This window comes from Myotis brandtii, unplaced genomic scaffold (assembly GCF_000412655.1).
Source record: "Myotis brandtii unplaced genomic scaffold, ASM41265v1 scaffold626, whole genome shotgun sequence".
In the NCBI taxonomy this organism is placed as follows: domain Eukaryota; kingdom Metazoa; phylum Chordata; class Mammalia; order Chiroptera; family Vespertilionidae; genus Myotis; species Myotis brandtii.
In genome coordinates, this window is record NW_005370394.1 from 448821 (window position 1) to 471369 (window position 22549).

The 22549-nt window shown below is 39.9% G+C and overlaps 1 protein-coding gene across 2 annotated transcripts in view; it reads left to right on the forward strand.

Annotated features, from left to right (window-relative positions):
- NEDD4 (neural precursor cell expressed, developmentally down-regulated 4, E3 ubiquitin protein ligase) overlaps window positions 1–22549 on the forward strand; it is a 117662-nt gene that overhangs the window by 14108 nt on the left and 81005 nt on the right. For both annotated transcript variants that reach the window (XM_005880115.2, XM_005880116.2), the window contains exons 2-4: window positions 3675–3748; window positions 6138–6216; window positions 6317–6355. In XM_005880115.2, coding sequence (XP_005880177.1) covers window positions 3675–3748; window positions 6138–6216; window positions 6317–6355 — 192 coding nt within the window. The remainder of the gene's footprint in view (window positions 1–3674; window positions 3749–6137; window positions 6217–6316; window positions 6356–22549) is intronic.

A 22549-nucleotide genomic window follows, 5' to 3' on the forward strand; every position in this document is an offset into this window, starting at 1 on the left:
TGGCAAATATGTTCTACCATGCAGTGGGCTTTCTTGTTGTTTTGTTGATGGTTTCTTTTACTGTGCAGAAGCTTTTTATTTTGATGTAGTCCCATTTGTTTATTTTCTCCTTAGTATTCATTGCCCTAGGTCTAGGAGCTGTGTCGGTAAAGACATTGCTATGGCATATGTCCGCTATTTTGCTGCCTATGGAGTCTTGTAGGATTTTTATGGTTTCCCATATTACATTCAAGTCCTTTAGCCATTTTGAGTTTGTTTTTGTGTATGGTGTAAGTTGGTGATCTAGTTTCATTTTTTTTGCATGTATCTGACCAAATTTCCCAGCGCCATTTATTAAAGAGGCTGTTTTGGCTCCATTCTATGCTCTTGCCTCCTTTGTCAAATATTAATTGAGAATAATGGCTTGGGTCAATTTCTGGGTCCTCTATTCTGTTCCATTGGTCTATATGTCTGTTCTTGTGCCAGAATAAGGCATTTTTGAGAACCGTGGCTTAGTAATATAGTTTGATGTCTGGTATTGTGATCCCTCCAACTTTGTTCTTCTTTCTCAGGACAGCTGTGGCTATTCGGGGTCTTTTTTTATTCCAGATGAATTTTTGGAGAGTTTGTTCTATTTAAGAACCCATTGTGGCCCTCGAGTCAAAAACTTTGCCCACCCCTGGTAGGGAGAGACTCGTCCATCATTTCACCACGAACTACTGCAAATAATTTCCAAAAGCTAGTTAAATGTTTGGCTATGAAAATAACAATCTATCTCTATAGCTAGAATCTGCAATGAAATGCTTGTTTAAGCACATACTTCTTTTCTTAATACCTTCAGCATGTCAGGGCAGCCTGTTTTTTAACTTATAGAGGTTGCATCATTTAATGTTTTTCCTTGAATACCCTTAGGGTTTCTTCTCAGAAATATGGTTGTTAGCTTTTCCACTGAACTTTGCTCTTTATTTCGAAAGAGACCCAGCATTTGCAACATTTCTGTCTCAAAAAAAGAAAACAACAAAAGAAAAACACACACGCCACTATTGGAAAGGCCAGGCGCTGCTGCTCTAATCCAGCAGAGTTTAATGGCAATCTTTGATTGGTTATTCCAGTTTAGTAACCAGCTATGAAGAAAAAAGTCAGTTATTCAGTGGCCCATTTCCATATGTACCAACAGACACACAAGCATTTAGAAGACTGTCAATCCGCATGTTAGAATTTGTAACTCTGTGACATTCTCGAGGAGATTGCCTTGTTAGATAAGACTTGTTGCAATCCTTAGAAAGTAATGTGCTGTGCATGCAATGCCGAAGACAGTAGGAAAATATGCTCCTTGTAGAATATTAATTAATCGACTCATTGATAATTTTGATATGGGACATTGGATGGGCAAATCAAGACCCAGAAAATTCTAGGACACTTAAAATTACCTTCCAAAATATTAGTATGGAATTTTCCAATTGCCTCATGCTATATTAATGGAATGGGATATTGTTCTATTTCAATGAACAGACCTTGAGAAGTTATCTATTATTTCAGATGGTCACGTAAGATCAAAGACTTCTTCAAAAGAAGAAAAAAAACACTATTAGCTCAAGATTTCCTTTTGTGAAATGAAACATCTTTGTTCACCTGCTACTTTGGACTTGAGTAAAGAGGTTCAAAATGAAACTTCCAAAGACACTTTTTCTCAGGACTTTGAAACGACTTTAGAGATGAATGAGTGAAAAAGTGAGCATTACACACCTTTATTTTCTTTTTTTTTCTTTTAATTTTTTTATTGCTTAAAGTATTACAAAGGGTATTACATATGTGTCCTTTTTTTCCCCGCCCTTGACAATCCCTTGGCCTCCCCTACCCCCCAATGTCTTATGTCCATTGGTTATGCTTATATGCATGCATACAAGTTGGAATTTATTTTTATATGCAGTATAAGATAGTGATTGAATATTACTGTTTACTTCTTTGCTCATTTTCACTCTTTCCTCTGAATTTCCAAATCCTTTAAGATCCATGAAAAAAATCCAAGGGGGAAGAGTTGAAATTGAATTCAACTTATAGGTTACTTTTGTGAAAACAAACAATAATATTATTTTCATCTATGAACATAGTGAACTTTTAAATTTGTTTTCTTTATGTTCTTCAATAGTTTTAAAAATAATTTTATCCATAGAGTTTTAAAATCTTTTTATTAAGTTTATTTCTGTGTCCAACAGTTCACTTACTTGGGAAATTTTTAAAATATGTATTCTGTGTTATAATATTTTCTTACCCACCTTTTAATTTTGAACAATTTCACATCCAAAGGACAGTTAAAGAGCCTGTATACCCATCGCATTGCTAGTATTTTGCTTATTCCCTGTGTTTACACACACACTCATTTTCAACCTCTTATTTGTTGAGCCATTTGAGTATGTTGCAGACTTATTATATACTTTGTTCCTAACTATTTTAATATGTTTATCTTAAAACTAAGATGTTATTATATAAAACCTCATCATAGTATTATATGATACTCTAGAAATTTAATATTTTTGATACTTTATAGTAACAATACAGTATCGTTTTATTTAACATATAATCTATTGAATGGGATTATAAAAATAATTACCGTCTTAAAATAGTTATTAAAAATGATTATGAACTCTTGATTTGTGTTATTGTGTACATAGCAACAGTGATAAATTCATATTAGTCTTAATAACAGCTACAGATTTTCTTGGAAGCAATGATAAATTCTTAATGTAATAATTTGACTGTTTTTTCTGGCTTTTCTTAGTGGATAATCAAATCATCTACAAATAACAAATGGTTTTCATTTTTTCTTGTATAGCTTTTAATCAAATTAATTCTTTTTCTTGTTGTTGTTAATCCTCACCCAAGGATACTCTTTCCATTGATTTTTAAAGAGAGATTGAATGCGAGGGAGGGGGAGAAAGAGAGAAACATCAATGTGAGAGAGACACATTGATGGGTTGCCTCCCACATGCACCCTGCCTGGGGGCTGGTGATTGAACCCGCAAACCACATAACTGCCCCTAACCAGGAATCGAACCCATGACTCTTTGGTGCCTGGGCCAATGCTCTAACCACACTGGCCAGGGCTCAAATTAATTTTGGGAAAAATTCCTCCAATTAATTTTAATAACCTGATTACTGTATTTTTTAAAATATATGTTTATTGATTTCAGAGAGGGAGAGAGAGATAGAAACATCAATCATGAGAGAGAATCATTGATCAGCTACTTCCTGCACACCCCATAATAGAGATTGAGGCCACAACCTGGGCATGTGCTCTGACTGGGAATTGAACCTGAACCTCCTGGTTCATAGGACAACACGCAACCACTGAGCCATGCTGGCCAGGCTGGTTACTGTATTTTTTTAAAATATATTTTATTGATTTTTTTACAGAGAGGAAGGGAGAGGAATAGAGAGTAAGAAACATCAATGAGAGAGAGAGACATCAATCAGCTGCCTCCTGCACATTCCCCACCGGGGATGTGCCCGCAACCCAGGTACATGCCCTTGACCGAAATCGAACCTGGGACTCTTGAGTCCGCAGGCCGACGCTCTATCCACTGAGCCAAACCAGTTAGGGCCTGGTTACTGTATTTGATGTATATATTTAAAGGTATGTGTCTTAGATAAGTTATAAAGTACATGAAAATAAAATATACATTTTTATATTTTAGGAAAATGTTCGAATTGTGAGGGTGAAAGTTATAGCTGGAATAGGCCTTGCCAAGAAGGATATCTTGGGATCTAGGTAAGTATATTAGTATATTAATTTGGGTTGCAATTTTAAAATTTGAACTCGTTAACTAATTTTTTCTAAATGTTGGTTAGATGAAACACTGAATAATATTATTAAATTGTTGTTCGAGGTAGAATAATAATATTTTCAATTGGTGGTTTACTAGATTCCTTCATATCTGAGTTACTGAATTTGTGAAATTAGACAAACAAAGGTACAACTCATAAGATACATTTATGATTTCTGCTTCTGGGCATCGATAAAATAGGCTGTGGGCAGTAGATGATGAATAAAAGGCCCAGATGGATCAAGAGAAGGGGATGAACAAACACCCTACCCTGTGCCCCCTCTTTGGTAAGCAGCAGCCCCGGGATCACAGAAATGGAAAGGACTACCTGGGGCTGACTGCTTTCCTGTGCTGTTGGTTCCCAAGCCAGGAGGAAGGAAGCGGGGAGCAGTACCCTAAGCATGGTTCCCCTCACTCCTGTTTATTTCCTTGTTTGTTCTAATGCTGGGCAGCCCTCACTTGTCCCTTTCAGGCACCATGGAGGGGCAAGGGCCAGACCCGGGTTCCAGGGCACAGGCAGTGCAGCTTCTGGCTGTGTGCATAGGCTGCTTTCTTCCCCAGAGTGATTTATCTATTATGACGTTTAGCACCTTAAAAGAATGCACATTTATTATCTCACTAGAGGCCCAATGCACAAAATTTGTGCAAGGGTAGGCCTTCCTTCCCCTGGCTGCTGGCATTGGCTTCCCTCCAGCTACCAGCACCCAGAACCTGGGCTTCCCTCCGGCTGCCGGCAGCAGCCCCCCCCCAACCACCATACTCGCCGCGTCTGCAGCCACCCCCCACTTCCCCGTTCCCCATGGGCGATCAGGGCCTGCCAGTTGGGGGGAGGGACCAGGAGGTTGGCCAGCAGTTATATACATTTTGTCATTTTTCTGTAATGTATTGGTTAGAATTCATAGGTCCTTCCCACATTTAAGAGGAGTGTAACACAAGGACATGAACATTAGGACATGGGGATAATAGAAGCTACCCTGTTGTTTATAACTGCCAAACAATAAAAATAACTCAAACAATTGCAAATTTTACGTTCTTTTCAAGTGCACGATGCATTCACAAAACATAGACTATGTATAGAGCTAAAAGACAAGTCTAAGTTTTGAAAAGATTGAAATTATATGCAGGATGTTCTCTGATAACAATGGAATTAAGTTAGAAACCAATAACATTAAGATATCTAGAAAAATCCCAAGTATTGGAAATAAAACAATATACTTCTAAATAATCTGTAGGTTAAAGAAGAAATCACAAGAAAAATTAGAAAACATTTTGAACAGAATGAAAATGAAAATACAGCAATATCAAAATTTGTAGGGTGCAGCTAAAGTAATCTTTAGAGGAAAGTTGAGATTTTAAAAATGTTTAACTTAGAAAAGGAACAGGACCTAAGTGAATGATTTGAGTTCTAATTTTAAGAAATTAGAAAAAGAAGAGTAAATTAATTCTAAAGTAAGTAGAAGGATGAAAATAATAAGGATAAAGTGAAATTAGTGAATGGACAATGATAGAAAAAAATCATTGGAATCAAAAGCTTGTTCTTTGAAGTGATCAATAAAGTTTCAAAACTTATATCTGAAAAAGGCCTTTAATTCACAATAAATAAAGAGCTCTTACAACTCTTCAATAATACCATAAAAAAGCCAATTCAGAAATGGGAAAAATCTTGATTTTCCTTCTCCATGTCTTTTTCCTTACTGATTTTTTTTTTTAGAGGGAGAGAGAGAAACATCAATTGGTTGCCTCCTGCACATGTCCTGACTGGGGATTGAATCCACAGTCTGGGTATGTGCCCTGACCAGGAATCGAACCCACGACTCTTTGGTTCATGGGAGAATGCTCTAACCAATCGAACCATACTGGCCAGGGTGTCCTTCTCCATGATTCTTTGTGAAAGAGGTTATATGACATAATTATTTTTAACTGAAAGCACTTTATTTTTATTTTGTAAATAGAGTTTATACCCATGAGATAACTTGGAGCGACCTGAGGTTTTGCAGGGCTAGTTCTTGAAAATTAGTGAATTAACCTTTTTAACCCAAAAGAACATAATAAAAAAATTAAAGAAACATTTTTTAAATCTAAAAAGATTGCCAATCATTAAATTGGGACTCAATGGTTTTTTTTGTAATTCTTTAATTCTTTGTGTATTTCACTTAGCTCTTAAACAAGATACAAAAATTACTATAATTACTTACCCCTGCCTAAGGAAACCTTTTAATTATACAAAATAATTGTAGAAATTGTTAACAAGGAAATTTCTGTGATTTTTTAAAATAGTTTGAATATCTAAGTTTGGGAATAAGCAACAATTAATTTTTTTCTTAATTTTAACAGTGATCCTTATGTGAGAGTGACGTTATATGACCCAATGAATGGAATTTTAACAAGTGTGCAGACGAAAACCATTAAAAAGGTCAGATTTAGCAGGATTCAAAAAAAAATTTAAATATACTGTTTTAAATTTATATGACAAAATATAAAAAATTAGTTACACTATGTTTACTGTCTTTTAGACTTTGAATCCAAAATGGAATGAAGAAATATTATTCAAAGTAAGTATGCATTTTATTTCATCAGAACAGCACATTTTTTTCTTAAAAGGTTAGAATAAGTTCTCACTTATAATATTAGAAAATGTATCTTATAAGAGTTTGTCTAGATTTTTAAAACATTTTAAAGTTAAATCTAGGTATTCCCAAGAGGACATGGTCCTGGAACCATTTATTTTATTACAAAAAACCATATATTCAAGGTAAGGTAATGAAGGGGTAAAGATTATTGTAAACTTGGAGTTATCTTATTCTAGTTTAATTGTGATTTAGAGACTATATGGTAGTCTTATTCTAATTTAGCATATTTTGATGTTTTTCCTTTAAAGATGAATCAATATTTGTGTCTCTCTAGTCATTTATTAAATAGAGTGATCCAGGCAGGAGATGATAAGGGCCTGCCAGGAAGTGGATACATTTCTTCATTTACACCGTTCATGCACATTCCTGCCTTCCCCGCACACTGACTCACTATACCTTAAGAGCAAACTCCAGTCAGCAGTTACTCCAGGCTCCTCAGGAGGCCCCTCAACCTGAGAACATCTCCTTATGCGTATCTGTCAGAGTCCTTAACCTGATGTTATACACATCTATAAAACTATTAAGGATTTTAGCAGGGTCCAATTTCAAAATGTAATATTCAACATGTCACCAAGATTATATACAACAAACCATGAAAATCTGACCAATTCTCAAAAGAAAAGACAGTCAATAAATGCCAGTCCCAAGATGACCCAGACATTGGAATTATCTGTAAAACCCTGTAAAGCAGCTATTACAACTATTATAACCATGCTCCATGATATAAAGGTAAACACTTTTATAATTGGTGGAAAGATGGATGTTTCCAGCAGATAAATAGAAACCATAGAAAAGAATAAAATAGAAATATTAAAATTTAAGAACAGAATCTGTGAAATTTTAAAAATCACTAGATGAGCTTAATAACAAAATAGAGATAACAGTGAAAAGAATCAGTGAACTTGAAAATAATCAATAGAAATGATCTAATTTGAAGAACAGAAAACAAATATTGAAAAAAATTAGTAGAGCCAGAGGGACCTGTAGATAGTATTAAAAGAGTCTAATATTTGAATCTTTGAAGTCTCAAAGGAGGAAAAAGACTGGTAGAAAAAAAAATTTGAAGAAATAATGGCCAAAAAATTCCAAATTTGGTGAAGGACATGCATTTATAGATGAAAGAAGTTCAATGAAACCCAAACAGAGTACATGCAGAGAAAACCATGTTCAGACACATAATGAAATTGCTGAAATCAAAGAAAAAGAAGAAATCTTGAAAGCCGGAGAAAATGACACATTATGCATTGGGGAACAATGCATTTCTCATCAGAAATTATGATAACACTGTATAATTAAGGTAGTAAAGGAAAAAAGAACAGATATTTACTATTTCTGTTTCTTTTCCTTTGTTTCTGAAGTCTTAACTTTATCTCTGATATCAATTACCTTTACCTAAATAATTTCTTTTTTAAAAAAAATATATTTTATTGATTATTTACAGAGAGGAAGGGAGAGGGATAGAGAGTTAGAAACATCGATGAGAGAGAAACATCGATCAGCTGCCTCCTGCACACCTCCTACTGGGGATGTGCCCGCAACCAGGGTACATGCCCTTTACCGGAATCGAACCTGGGACCTTTCAGTCCGCAGGCCGACGCTCTATCCACTAAGCCAAACCGGTTAGGGCTAAATAATTTCTTTCAGCATTTTCTTTAGAGCAAGTCTGCTGGCAATAAATTATCTTATTTTTCCTCAGCTTCAAATACCTTTATTATATACTGTCATTCCTGAATGATATTTTTTAAAAGTACAGAATTCTGAGTTGACTGTTCTTTTTTCCTTTACTACCTTAGTTATATAGTGTTATCATAATTTCTGATGAGAAATGCATTGTTCCCCAATGCATAATGTGTCATTTTCTCCGGCTTTCAAGATTTCTTCTTTTTCTTTGATTTCAGCAATTTCATTGTGTGTCTGAACATGGTTTTCTTTGCATGTACTTTGTTTGGGTTTCATGTCTTTCACCAAATTTGGGGCTGGCACCGTCACAAATGGGCACAACTGAAGCACCAGTAAGGGGGCAGTACTCTACACAGATGGGGTGCCAGTTTATTCATTAACCCAGAGACCTCAATATGAGGCTGTGTCTGCAGCAGAAAGTATACATGGGCCCAGGAACAAAGGAGTAGGAGCAGGAGTGGCCCTACTCATTGCCAAAGACCCAGTGGAAGACTATGAGCTTCTCTTCCCTGCTACTCGGTTCTGCTGAGTTAGAGGTCCAAGTCCCACACTCTCTAGGGACATTGCAAGGGTCCTATCAAACCAGTCTACAGCAGCTGTGAGGGCACTTTGGGCTCCTTGCATCCAGGAACCAGCAGGCGACTGGGGCTATTTCTTGGTTGACCTTGCAGGTAAAGTCATTCCCCAGGGTCTCTGTCTGGTTTCTGCAGGGATCAGACTAGAGGATTAAATGAACATATTATAGGAGCCACACTTGAATCCTTTAGGTCTTTTCTGATGGTACCAAACTCTAACATTCCCACGAGGTTGCAATATTTTTGTTAGTTTTTTAAACAACTTTATTGAGATACAGTTCACAGAACATACAGTTCACTAGCTCAAAGTATACAATTGTTTTTAGTATATTCACAGAGTTGTGTAACCATCACCAAAATAATTTTTGAACATTTCATCATCTCAAAAGAGAAACCCCGTACCTACAAGCTGTCACTCTCCATTTTCCCTCAACACCTGCCCTGCTCCCACGCAACCACCGATCTACTTTCTGTCTCTTAGATTTGCCAGTTTTGGACATTTCATATAAATGGTATCATACAATACGTGGTCCTTTGTGTCTGACTTCTTTCACTTAGCATAATGCTTTCAGGGTTTAATCATGTTATAGCACAGTGGTTCTCAACCTTCCTAATGCCGCGACCCTTTAATACAGTTCCTCATGTTGTGGTGACCCCCAACCATAAAATTATTTTCATTGCTACTTCATAACTGTAATTTTGCTATTGTTACGAATTAATGTAAATATCTGATATGCAGGATGTATTTTCATTGTTACAAATTGAACATAATTAAAGCATAGTGATTAATCACAAAAACAATATGTAATTATATATGTGTTTTCCGATGGTCTTAGGCGACCCCTGTGAAAGGGTCGTTCAACCCCCAAGGGGGTCACGACCCACAGGTTGAGAACCGCTGTTATAACATGTGTCAGTATTTATTTCTTTTTTATTGCCAAATAATAGCCCAGTGTATGGGTAACCATACTTATCCATGCATCGGTTGATGGACATCTGGGTTCTTTCCACTTTTCAACTATGATGGATAATGGTGCTATGCACATAACATTTGTGTACAAGTTTTTGTGTGGACATAGATTTTCATTTGGGGAAGTTTATACCTAGATGTGGAATTACTGGATCATATGAGGAGCTGCCAAACAGTTTTCCAAAGTAGCTGTACCATATCACACTCCCACCAACAGAGAGAGTTCTTTTCTCCACATGTTCGACAGTACTGGTTTTTATCTGTGTTTTTATTAGAGCCCTCCTTGTGGGTGTGAAGTGGTATCTAACTGTGGTTTGATTTGCATTCTCCTGTGGTTAAGGATGTTGAGCATCTTTTTCATGAGCTTATTTTCCAGTTGTATATCTTCTTTGGAGAAATGTCTGTCCAGATCCTATGCCCGTTTTATAATTGGGTTACTTGTCCTTCTGTTACTAAGTTGTTGTAGTTATTTATTTTTCTATATTAGAAGTTCCTTGTCAGATACATGTTTTGCAAAAATTTTCTCCCATTTTGTAGGCTGTCCTTTGATGTTACTGATCGAGTCCTTTGACGCACAAAAGTTTTATATTTTGATTAAAAATTATCTATTTTTGGTTAAGGATGTTGAGCATCTTTTCATGAGCTTATTTTCCAGTTGTGTATCTTCTTTGGAGAAATGTCTGTCCAGATCCTTTGCCCGTTTTATAATTGGGTTACTTGTCCTTCTGTTACTAAGTTGTTGTAGTTATTTATTTTTCTATATTAGAAGTTCCTTGTCAGATACATGTTTTGCAAAAATTTTCTCCCATTTTGTAGGCTGTCCTTTGATGTTACTGATCGAGTCCTTTGACGCACAAAAGTTTTATATTTTGATTAAAAATTATCTATTTTTTCTCTGCTTTATCTATTGTTCTCTTTTGTTGCTTGTGCTTTTGTTGTCATTTCTGTCTTAGATTTACTGTCCTGACCAGAGGGAGGACAGTTTCAGAGGCTCCCACATGGCCTTCTCCCTATGAGCTCTTACCCCACAAGCCATGGAGTCAGTGTGGTGGTGGTAGTGAGGAGATCCAGCCTCCAGGATGTCAATCCCAATCTTATACTTGTAAACCAGGGAAATGACTACTGGGTGGATCCACAGAACCGGTGGACTCTGGGTAAGCTGAACATTAGCCAGGACTCTATTTATTAGCTCACCCTACAAGGGAAGCCATGGTGATGCTTTGGGTTTCTAAGTGTCGACACAGACCTTGACCAGAGGACAGTTTCAGAGGCTCCCACATGGCCTTCTCCCTATGAGCTCTTACCCCACAAGCCATGGAGTCAGTGTGGTGGTGGTAGTGAGGAGATCCAGCCTCCAGGATGTCAATCCCAATCTTACACTTGTAAGCCAGGGAAATGACTACTGGGTGGATCCACAGAACCGGTGGACTCTGGGTAAGCTGAACATTAGCCAGGACTCTATTTATTAGCTCACCCTACAAGGGAAGCCATGGTGATGCTTTGGGTTTCTAAGTGTCGACACAGACCTTGTTTACAACAGTCCTCAGTATGTCTGAGTATTCATTTTCCCCATTACACCGTCACCCAAATAAATGGCCATAGTCCTTTTGGGGGAGGAAGGCAGGAGTCATATACACACTTCCTGCAATGACGCAGGGTCCTCCTTCTAAGGACTAGGGACCTTCTTCAGTGGGTGGGCTTTGGATCAGAATATTGGCTCAGCTTGGGGCGCTGAACAGTAGCCAGGACTCTATTATCTCACTCTACAAGGGAAGCCATGGTGATGCTTTGGGTTTCTAAGTGTCGACACAGACCTTGTTTCCAACAGTCCTCAGTATGTCTGAGTATTCATTTTCCCCATTACACTGTCACCCAAATAAATGGCCGTAGTCCTTTTGGGGGAGGAAGGCAGGAGTCATATCATACACACTTCCTGCAATGACGCAGGGTCCTCCTTCTAAGGACTAGGGAGTGGGCTTTGGATCAGAATATTGGCTCAGCTTGGGGCCTGGAGGAGAGATAGTGACTTTTTTAAAATGGAGAAACTGTCCTTAACATTCACTTCTCCATTGTTGATTTCTTGTGATTGTACATGTGAAGCAGCGCCTTCATTGGCCACCTGCCTGTTTTGGTAGGAATGCCACACCCTATACTCTGTAGGTCCTGTCAGCTCTGCTTCACAGCTCCTCCGATCTGTCGTGTTAGAGTACTTGTAGCCCCCTGATTCTGGCAGTGAAATGCCACCGGCTGGCCTCGATTACTGGAGGAGGGGAGGATATCTGTTTGCATGGCTACTTGCATAGAGCCCAGCTCTGTGACCCCCCTCTCCTACCATGAGCCCTAGCATCAGAAGAGAGCCACCACTGCACTGCTTGGGGATGCTGCTGCCCCCTCACCAGCACATGCCTGATGACTGTGGTTAATGGTGTATCCTCTGGGCACAAAAATATGATAGGTATTTTGGCCTCATGTAATTTATATATATATTAGAGGCCCGATGCACGAAATTTGTGCAAGAGTAGGCCTTCCTTCCCCCGGCTGCTGGCACCGGCTTCCCTCTGGCACCCAGGACCCGGGCTTCCCTCACAGCCCCAGCTTCATCCAGAAGGATGTCTGGTCTAATTAGCATACTACACTTTTATTATTATAGATATATATAAAACCCTAATATGCAAATAGACCGAATGATGGAGTCTGTAGTTTACATTAGGGTTCACTCTTGGTGTTGTACTTACTATGGGTTTTGAAACATGTATAATGTTATGTATCCACCATAGCAGTATCATGCAGGATAGCTTTACTGTCTAAAAATCCCCTGTGTTCCAACCACTCATGTTTTCTTTCCCTTGATCTTTTTACTATCTCTATGGTATTTTTCTTTTCCAGAATGTCATAAAGTTAGAATCTATATAATCTATATATATAAAACCCTAAAATGCAAATAGACTGAACGGCAGAACAACCAAACAACCAGTCGATATGACGTGTGCTGACCACCAGGGGGCATGCATGTAACAGGGCAGGTGTCGGCCGTGGCAGGATGGTGGAGCAGGTGAGCATGGGCCAGACCAAGGCGGGGCGCCAGTCGCTGTCATCAAGGCAAGCCTCTGGTGGTTACTGAAAATTCTTTGCTCCCATGCGCCGTGGTCCCGCCCGGCACTCACATCTGCTGCCAGCGCCGGTCCCACTTGGCCCACTACTGGCGCCAGAGCTGCCGCTTGCACCCGCCTCCAGTGCCTGGTGCTGGTCCCAATCACTTGGTGCCGTCAGCAGGTGCAAGCAGTGGCTGCCGGCCCTGATCACCCCTGAGGGCTTCTCCACCTCCCCCTGCTCCTGAGGGGCGATCGGGGTAGCAGCTGCAGCTTGCACCCACTGACAGTGCCAGCCCCACTCGCACCCGCTGCTGGTGCCGGCCCCAGATGCTCCGAGCTGTCAGAGGGTGCGAGCAGGTCCAGTGCCATCGGCGTGTGGGAGCGGCGGCAGCGGGAGTGGGCTGCTGGCAGACAGGACCGGGGCTGCCGGCAGACAGGACCAGGGCTGTGGTGGGAGAGGCCGGGACCTGCCCCTGTGCCCACCACACACTTGCAGCCCACAGTTCCTTTCAAGGTGCACGAATTTGGGCCACTTTCATCGACCATTTTACTCCTCCTCCTACCCTCTGCTGGGGCAACACAGGCATTTCCAGTTGGCTCATTATTTTTTCAGGGGAGCGGGGCTGCCGGCAGACAGGACTGGGGCTGTGGTTGGAGGGGCCGGGACCTGCCCCTGTGCCCACCACAGCCTCTCAGCCACAGTTCCTTTCAAGGTGCACGAATTTGTGCACTGGGCCCCGTGTGTGTGTGTGTGTGTGTGTGTGTGTGTGTGTGTGTGTGTGTGTGTGTGTGTTTTTTTTGTGTTTTTTGTTTGTTTTTTGGCCACTTTCATCGACCATTTTACTCCTCCTCCTACCCTCTGCTGGGGCAACACAGGCATTTCCAGTTGGCTCATTATTTTTTCAGGCTTCTAGGAGCCACCCTAGAAGTAAATTTACCTCATCTCATGGGGTCCTTGACAGGATATTAAATCCCAAGTCAGTGAAATCTTGCTTATCCAGTCTTCTGTTTCTGCCCCTTTGATCAGGCTTTGTCATCCCAAGGGTATTTCTCTGGCTTCCGCTAGTACATGCCATTTAATTCTTGAAGCTGCTTCCAGATGTAATAATCTCTTTTATCCTATGTCAGGCCCAGTGGGTTATGCTGGGATTTAACACTGGCTGCTATCGTGGTATGCCGGAGAGAAGTTAGAGAAACTCCTGAGGGGAGACCTCTTTTCTTTGTGGGGGAGAAGCCCGGCAGTGTCTTCCTGCGTGTGGGAACTGCTAGCTCTTATTACAGAGGGACGGGCTGCTCTGCAAGCTCTGAGGGGTAGGGACCTGCAGAACTAAAATCTCGGGAGTATTCACCCAAATCCTCCTATCTGTGGGATAGGAGTCAGGGTCCCCGTTTTCCTAGCCAGGGCCCTGACTTGAACATAGTAGACATGCAGTGGCTGAGCATTTAAATGTCTGTGAGCTCTGCAGTCCTGTCAAATTCGAGAATGCCCCCATTATCTCTCTGTAAGTCATCGATACAGCATAGTAGTAACTAGCCAACTCCATTGCTTTTGTAGGCATTGTTCTCCCCATATCTTTCAAGTGCCTTAAACATCACACCAGGACAGATCCTCAGAACACCACTGGAGAAATCTTTAGCAATTGGGCCCTCACCTTATGCCTGGGACTTGATGTGTCCTACATTCAGCTCAGGATGGGGAGCTCCTGGCCTTCCAGGTGAATTTGGCCTGGTCCTAAAACCCCGCTACCTATATCATCCGTGTTGGCTTGGGCCCTGTAAGAAACAGACACGGAGATGGGATTACATATGCAAGAGGCTTATTAGGGAAGCACCTGTGAAGGTCAAAGATGGAGGATGCTCATGATGTTAGGCTTCATCAGGATGCAGCCCTAACCTGATGAGGTGGGAAAGGATTGGAGAGGAGGAGCTGTACCCTGTAATGTCATTCTGAGCAAGTCTTATTCAGGCTGATGGAGAGTTTCACAGCAAAGTTTCTGTTAGAGAGGTCCTGTGTTGGGCAAGAATGGCTGGGTTCTTGAACCCCCACTGTGTCCAGTCTTTGGTAGCAAGCAAAGACAACACAATGGGTAGATTCAAAGGTGCAGGTTCAACTCGGGGCTGTCAATCTACTACGCAGGTTCTCTTACAAGAGATCTGAAAGAGGTCTGACTCAACTCTGGCTGTTTGTTACAATTGTGATGTTTAAGGATGCATATTATAATCCTTAGAGCAGCTACTAAGAAATTAAAACTAAATTATCTCTAAGAATCCAAGAAAGGAAGTAAAACATAACACCAATAAATGCTTAATTAAAGGGGAAGAAAAGAGGAATAAAGACAAATAGGAAAGAAATAGAAGGATGATACTTGTAAAGCCAACCATCTCAATACTTTTTTTTAAAAAAAGCAAGATTCAGCTATATGCTATTTACAGAAGATACAATTTGAGTACAATGACACAGACAGCTTAAAAGGAAAACTACAGAAAAAGATTTATCATGCAAACACAAAGCTAAGAAAACCTAAACAAAACCCAGATGTTGTTGTATTAACATTAGATGAAGTAGACTTCAGGATGAAGAATGCCAGTATTATCAGAGATAAAGAGGGATATTTCTTTATCATAAAAGGGCTTATTTATCAAGAAGACATACAATCCTAAACTTGGATGCATCTAATAAAAGAACTTCAAAATTATGAAGCAAAATTGACAGAGCTAAATAGAGGAATAAATAAATCCAGAATAGTTGAAGATTTTATTACCCCTCTCTCAATAACTGATAAAGCAACTAGACAAAAAAAGTCAGTAAGTACATAAAAACTTTGAAAACCATCATCAATCAACTTAACCTATTTGTTATGTATAGAACATTATATCTAATATCTAAAGATTATATATTTTTATATGCCCGTGGAACATCCACCAGGATGAGGTCACATATTGTGCCATAAAACAAGTCTGAATACATTTTAAAAGGTTGAGATTCAACAGAATACGTTCTCTGACTACAACAGAGTTAAAATAGAATTCAGCAACACAACTATATCTGGAAATTCCACAAATATTTGCAAATTAAGCAACATTTGAAATGAGCCATTGCTTAAAAAAGAAATCGTAAGAAAAGTTAGGAGACATTTTAACTGATTGATAAAGCATACATATCAAAATATGAGATAAGCTAACTCAATGCTTAGAGAAAAATTTGCACCTTTATATATTTATATACAAAAGAAAAAAAAGATTAAAAATCAATTATCTAAATATCTACCGAGAGAGAGAGAGAGAGAGAGAGAGAGAACGAAATAGGTAATATTATCAATAAAATGGAAAATGGATAAAAAGTAGACAAAATAAAGGAAACCAAAGCGATTCTTTGATATGATATGACTAGCCCAAATAAGAGAGGATGGAAAAAATCTCGACCAATATCAAGAATGAGAGGAATATCCTATAGACAAAAAAAAAAAGGTAATATTATGGACAATTTAATGACAATATAAATAAGCTAAAATGGAAAAAGGCCAAAAATATAGCAAAACCAGTATGAAAAGAAATAGAAAATATGGGTATCTGTTAGAGGAATTAAATTTGTGATTAAAAAATTTTTTAAATTTAATGTTATAACTAAAAATCTTCGCATTATTTTTTATCTTGATTTCTGATTAGAAAGGATGCTTGAAAGTCAGTACTACTTTGAATTAGAGATGCTACCACACAAATAAGAAAGAAGGTCATTTGTAAAGGCTAAACCAGGCTCGGGACTCTACTGCCTTTTACTCATTGTTTCTTTTACTGTAATTTTACTGTTACCAAGTGTTCTAGCCAGCATCACTTTATTCTGGGATCATAGGCGGCACATTTATTTCAATCAGAATTTTGTAAATTTATTGCAAGGATAAATAGATAACCTGTGGATCAGTGCTAATTCATCACAGCTAGATAAAGAACTGAGAATACAGGGTGACTTAGTACTTTCTGTACAAAGGACATGATGATGTGTGGCCTCTACTTTCCTCATCACTTATATCATTATTTATACATAGCACACAACATTGTAATTGAATGCATTCACATAAAAATGTCTATTGAGATAATATACCACAGTAAAAGTTTGGTTATTGGGCATTTGGCCAAATGGAAATTGTGGTCAGAAGTTGAAGGAAGCCTTTATATCTTTGAGAAAACATGAAGTTCAAAGAAAGTTTTTCTGGAGAACTGTTATTGTTAGAGACAAACAGGGGACACTCCACATTGAAGTTAGTGCTCAATAGCAAGGTAGAGTAAAATCTGCAGTGATAGTTGCTCTGATGAGAATGAGGGAGGCAAGTTACCCATTAGGTGTAATGTACACAGTATGGGCTCTCTAAGCCTACTGCGTGCACGTGTGAAAAGGCAGCCCACTCCGTTCCCTCTGTTCCCATGGTGCTTGCTTTGTATCTGCAGTATTCATATTCATCCTATTATATTTACACTAGAGGCCCGGTGCACAAAAATTTGTGCACTCGGGTGGGGGGGTCCCTCAGCCCGGCCTGTGCCCTCTCGCAGTCTGGGACCCCTCGGGAGATAACGACCTGCTGGCTTAGGCCTGCTCCCGGGTGGCAGAGGGCAGGCCCAATCCCTAGGTGCAGCCCCTGGTCAGGCTCAGAGCAGGGCCAATTGGGGAGTTGGGGCGCCGCCCCGTCATGCACAGAGCAGGGCGGATCGGGAGGTTGCGATGCCACCCTCAGTCACGCTCAGGGTAGGGCCGATTGGGGGGTTGGGGCACCGCCCCCTGTCACACTCAAGGCAGGGTCGATGGGGAGGTTGCAGCACCACCCCCTGTCAATGATGATGTGTGGCCTCTACTTTCCTCCTCACTTATATCATTATTTATACATAGCACAAAACATTGTAATTGAATGCATTCACATAAAAATGTCTATTGAGATAATATACCACAGTAAAAGTTTGGTTATTGGGCATTTGGCCAAATGGAAATTGTGGTCAGAAGTTGAAGGAAGCCTTTATATCTTTGAGAAAACATGAAGTTCAAAGAAAGTTTTTCTGGAGGACTGTTATTGTTAGAGACAAACAGGGGACACTACACATTGAAGTTAGTGCTCAATAGCAAGGTAGAGTAAAATCTGCAGTGATAGTTGCTCTGATGAGAATGAGGGAGGCAAGTTACCCATTAGGTGTAATGTACACAGTATGGGCTCTCTAAGCCTACTGCGTGCACGTGTGAAAAGGCAGCCCACTCCGTTCCCTCTATTCCCATGGTGCTTGCTTTGTATCTGCAGTATTCATATTCATCCTATTATCTATATATATGAAAGCCTAAGCAACCATTATGACCAAACGACCAGAATGACTGGAGCGACCAGTCAAACAGTCACTATGACGCTCACTGACCACCAGGGGGCAGACATTCAATGCAGGAGCTGCCCCCTGGTGGTCAGTGTGCTCCCACAGCCAACCTCCTGTGGCCGGCCAGTGGTGCCGGCTGCCGGCAGCCGTTTCTTCCTCTTCCCGGCGACCACCACCTCTTCTCCCGACCCCACTGGGGCCTTTGGCCCAGGCTGGGACGAGGAGCCCGGGGTGGGTGGCAGCAGACATGGCCCCTTTCCCAGCGGGGCCGAGGGCTGGCTCCCTCCTTGGGGCCGGCGGCCAACCTCCCGCACCCTGTCCCTTCCCGGGGCTGACAGGCCACAATGGCCCAGCCCTGATTGGCCCTGATCGCTGGCCAGGACTAGGGACACCACCTGTGCACAAATTGGTGCAGCAGGCCTCTAGTCAATTTATATTTGAACACTTTGAGAGTAGAGCTTCTTTTTAATCGTTGCAGAAGCAATGCAATTTGTACATAATAGATATTTTAATAAAGAGAAATAAAAATCAGCCATAATTTAATCTCCATAAAACCACCACTGATAGTGTGACCTTCTTGTATTTTTTATCCATATATTTATCCTCATCCACTTACACACACACACACACACACACAAAGTTAGTGTGATATTTTCTGTGCTGGTTCCCCAGGCACTTTGCTGATGCTGGTTAATGAGGTGGCTACAGTCCCCACCCTCAGTGAAGCTCGGGGTCTGCTGTGGGCCCTGTGAACAAGTTTCTCTCATTACTAGTGTGCTGGGCATCATGAAAGTAAAAGCCATGTGTAGGGAGTGAGTATCAGGGGGATATAAGGGAATCGAGGGGATTCCCTACATAAGTTTAGGAAATTCAGGCGAGATCCTCCGAGGAAGGGTGTCATTTGGGATGCTTTCAACTTCAAGCAACATATCTGAAGGAGCAGGTAATGTTGTCTTAAAGAATATGCACACTTGTTATCTCTAATCACAGAAGCACACGTAGAGGAAGGGTGGTGACTGCAGCAGCTGAACAGAGTCACGTCGGACCCAGCCTCTCTGGGATTCTCTTGGCTGTCTGTCCTTGGTCACGAGATGCTTGAAACAGTTCCAGACATCATAGCCTCGCTCCATGATGCCCAGAGGCAGAAACAGGAGAGTCTTTCCCCTGGTATTTGCCTTAAGTTTCCCCCAGGAAACTTTGATTTATATCTCTTGGGCCAGAATTGTGTCATGTTTTTATTTTTAACCCCGTCCCTCGTGAGGAGAATGGAGTTACCCTGAGGCTTAGAGGAATCAGGATTCAGCCCCTGAGGGTGGTGAGTGACACACATGATCATCTTGTATTTGAATAAAATCAGAGTTATGTTGGCGAGGAAGTAGCCAGGCACCTGATTAATAAAGCACTAAGTAAATGATGGTACATCCATACAGTGAAATCCGCATCAGCTGTTTTTAAAAGACTGATGTATATGTATTGACAGAGCATTAATTTCAAAATATGTTAAACGAAGGAACAAAAGTGCAATACATTGTATACATGATACACCTTTTTTTTTTTTTTGTAAAAACGGAAATTTAAAAATGCTTTCTCAAATGCTGGTATTTGCAGGGAAAAAATTCTAGAAGGACCAAAGAAACTGTATTTTCTCTGAGGGAGGGACAAGGATAAAAGAGAGTTTTATAATTCACTATATATATTTTTTATTGTTTGGGTTTTTCTTCCATGACTATGTATCTATAATTTATTTTTATATTTGTTGACTATAAATAACTAATTGTATAGAGAAACAAAACAGAAATATGTAAAATAATAAAAATGCTAAGATACTTTCTATTTATATAATGCTTTATGCTTATACAAATATTTACCTAATTCATTTAACTTTTTACACATGTCCTTACAATATATGTCTACACAAAAACTTGTACATGAATGTTCAGAGCATCACTATTCATTATAGTAGAAAACTAGAAAAAAACCCAGATGAGTGGATAAGCGAAAGGGGTATATACAAACAATGGAATATTATTCAGCTATAAAGAGGAATGAAGTAATGATACATGTTACAACATGGGTGAACCTTGGAAACATTATGCTAAGTGAAAAAAGCCAGTTACAAAATACCACATATTGCATGATTCCACTTATATTAAATTTCTAAAATAGTCAAACTCTGGAGACAGAAAGTAGAGGTTGCCTGAGAATTGGGTAGGTTGGGAGGAAATTAGGGGTTACTGCTAACGGGCATTGCCTTTCTTTATGAGATAATGCAAATGTGTTAAAATTGTGATGGTGGTTACACATTCTATGAATATACTAAAAAGCATTGCATTGTACACTTTCAGTGGGCCATTTGTCTGATATTCGAATTAAATCTCAATAAAGCTATTTTTAAAAAGATGCCTACATCGTTTTCCCCTGAATCCACCAGCTAAATTTCCAGGCACTTCAGTTTTTTTATGAATACCATGGGATAACTTGTCACTTATCAATACTTTTGTTCTTCTTTGAAAATTTGGTTACTCCTCTAGCAAGGTTTATTTTCTACTCTTTTATGCATTTATAGACTTACATACTTATCCTTTTTTCAGGAGACCTATGGCCAATATTTTTATTTCTTCTGCTCTCATCTTTCCTATAAATATGACCCTCTGAGCTATTTTTTGTGACCATAGGTTTAATCCTATTTTTAATACATTTATTTTAAAAAAAAACACCTCATCAAAGAATTCACACATAGCTTAAAAATGAGGTACTGTAAAGGGGCTTATAGTGAAAAGCAACAGACTTTGGTGCCCCATCCTCCCTGCTTCTCTGAAGGGACTGCTTTTTAACTGTTTCTGTTTGTTTTCTGGTCCTTATTCCCGTATTGCTCACTAGCTCATACATTCATGTCCCAAACTGACTTCTAGCCATAATAGATGAGTAAATAGCCAACTTATATTTGGCCAGTAGCTTGGCCCCTCACATACTCGAGGCTGAAAATAATTTGTCCTGAGAAACTTGAAGGCGTTGCCTTTACATCGGGGCATTGTGTTGTAGTTGAAAAGTCTGATTCTTGCTCCGTGGAGGGTGATCCTTCTCTCTCTGAAAAATTTGATAATTGCCTTTATCCCGGTGTTTGAAAATTTCATAGTGCTAGGCTGTGTGTGTACAGTTTTAAAAATTCATTGGGTTGGGCCTTTGGTAGACGTTTCAGTTTAAAGACAACTGTTTCTCTTCAGCTCTGAAATTTTATGTGTGAATAATTTCTGTAATAATGTTCTTTCCTCTGTACATAATGTTGTTTGGGGATTCCAGCTATTTGGATACAGGGCTGCCCAAACTGAAGTCCATCTTTCTCAGCCAGTATCCTCATGTGACCCACAGAACACAGAAAGTGGTTTGAGTGACTTTCTCACATCTTCCAAGGATGGTCTTATCCAGTACTATTGTAGCTACATAGGAGAGAAATTAATAGATAACATACAGTGAATGTCTTAGGACAGGGGTCAGCAAACTTTTTCTTAAAGGGCCAGTTAGTAAATATTTTAGATGTCGCCAGCCAGGAAGCAATAATTGAGGCTATAATGTGGAAACTTATGTATCCATTTAAAAATATAAAAAACATTATTATCTTATGGGCTGTAGAAAAAAAAAAGCAGGTGGCTGAGTTTGGCTCACAAGGCATAGTTTGCATAACCTCTCTTTTGGGTCATCAGAACCTAATTCTTTCACAGCATCCGTTCAGTAAGCAGTGAGTATAGTCTGTTTCTAGTGTATTTGGCTGGGCAGGGGGACAGTGGTAGGAGACAGGCTTGGAAAGGCAAATTGGACTCAGATCAGAAGCATCATTCCATGCTCAGGTTTGGATTTTATTCACTAGGCCGTTAGGAATAACTTTTGAGTTGGACAGGAAACATGGCCCAAACTGTCTTTTAGGATCAGTCACTCCAGTTTTAGTAGGAAAGATAGATTGAAAAGAGAGGATAGTTGTGGGGAAAATCCTGTTAGGAAGCTATTAGTTATGGCCTGAACCAGGACAGCAGAGCCTCATTAGAGTAGACATGATTCCTATTTTCTTAGATTATTCATTGTTTTTGTTTTGTGTTGTTTATATATGTCTTTACTGATTTCAGAGAGAGGAAGGGAGAGGGAGAGAGAGATAGAAACATCAATGATGAGAGAGAATCATCCGTCGGTTGCCTCTGGAACGCCCCCTACTGGGAATCAAGCCCGCAACCCAGGCATGTACCCTATCTGGATCGATGCTCAGCCACTGAGCCACATGGGCCGGACTAGAATATTCATTTTTATATTTAATGTCTACAGTGTCTGCCAGGTACTTTGATAGACTCCGAGACTTCTGTTTTCCCCCTCAAAGTGTTTTTCATGGCCTTGTCTCCCTCCGTATTCCCCCGGGGACAGTCCCAGGCAGACCTCTCTTCCCTTCGTGCCTGAATTACTGCACTAC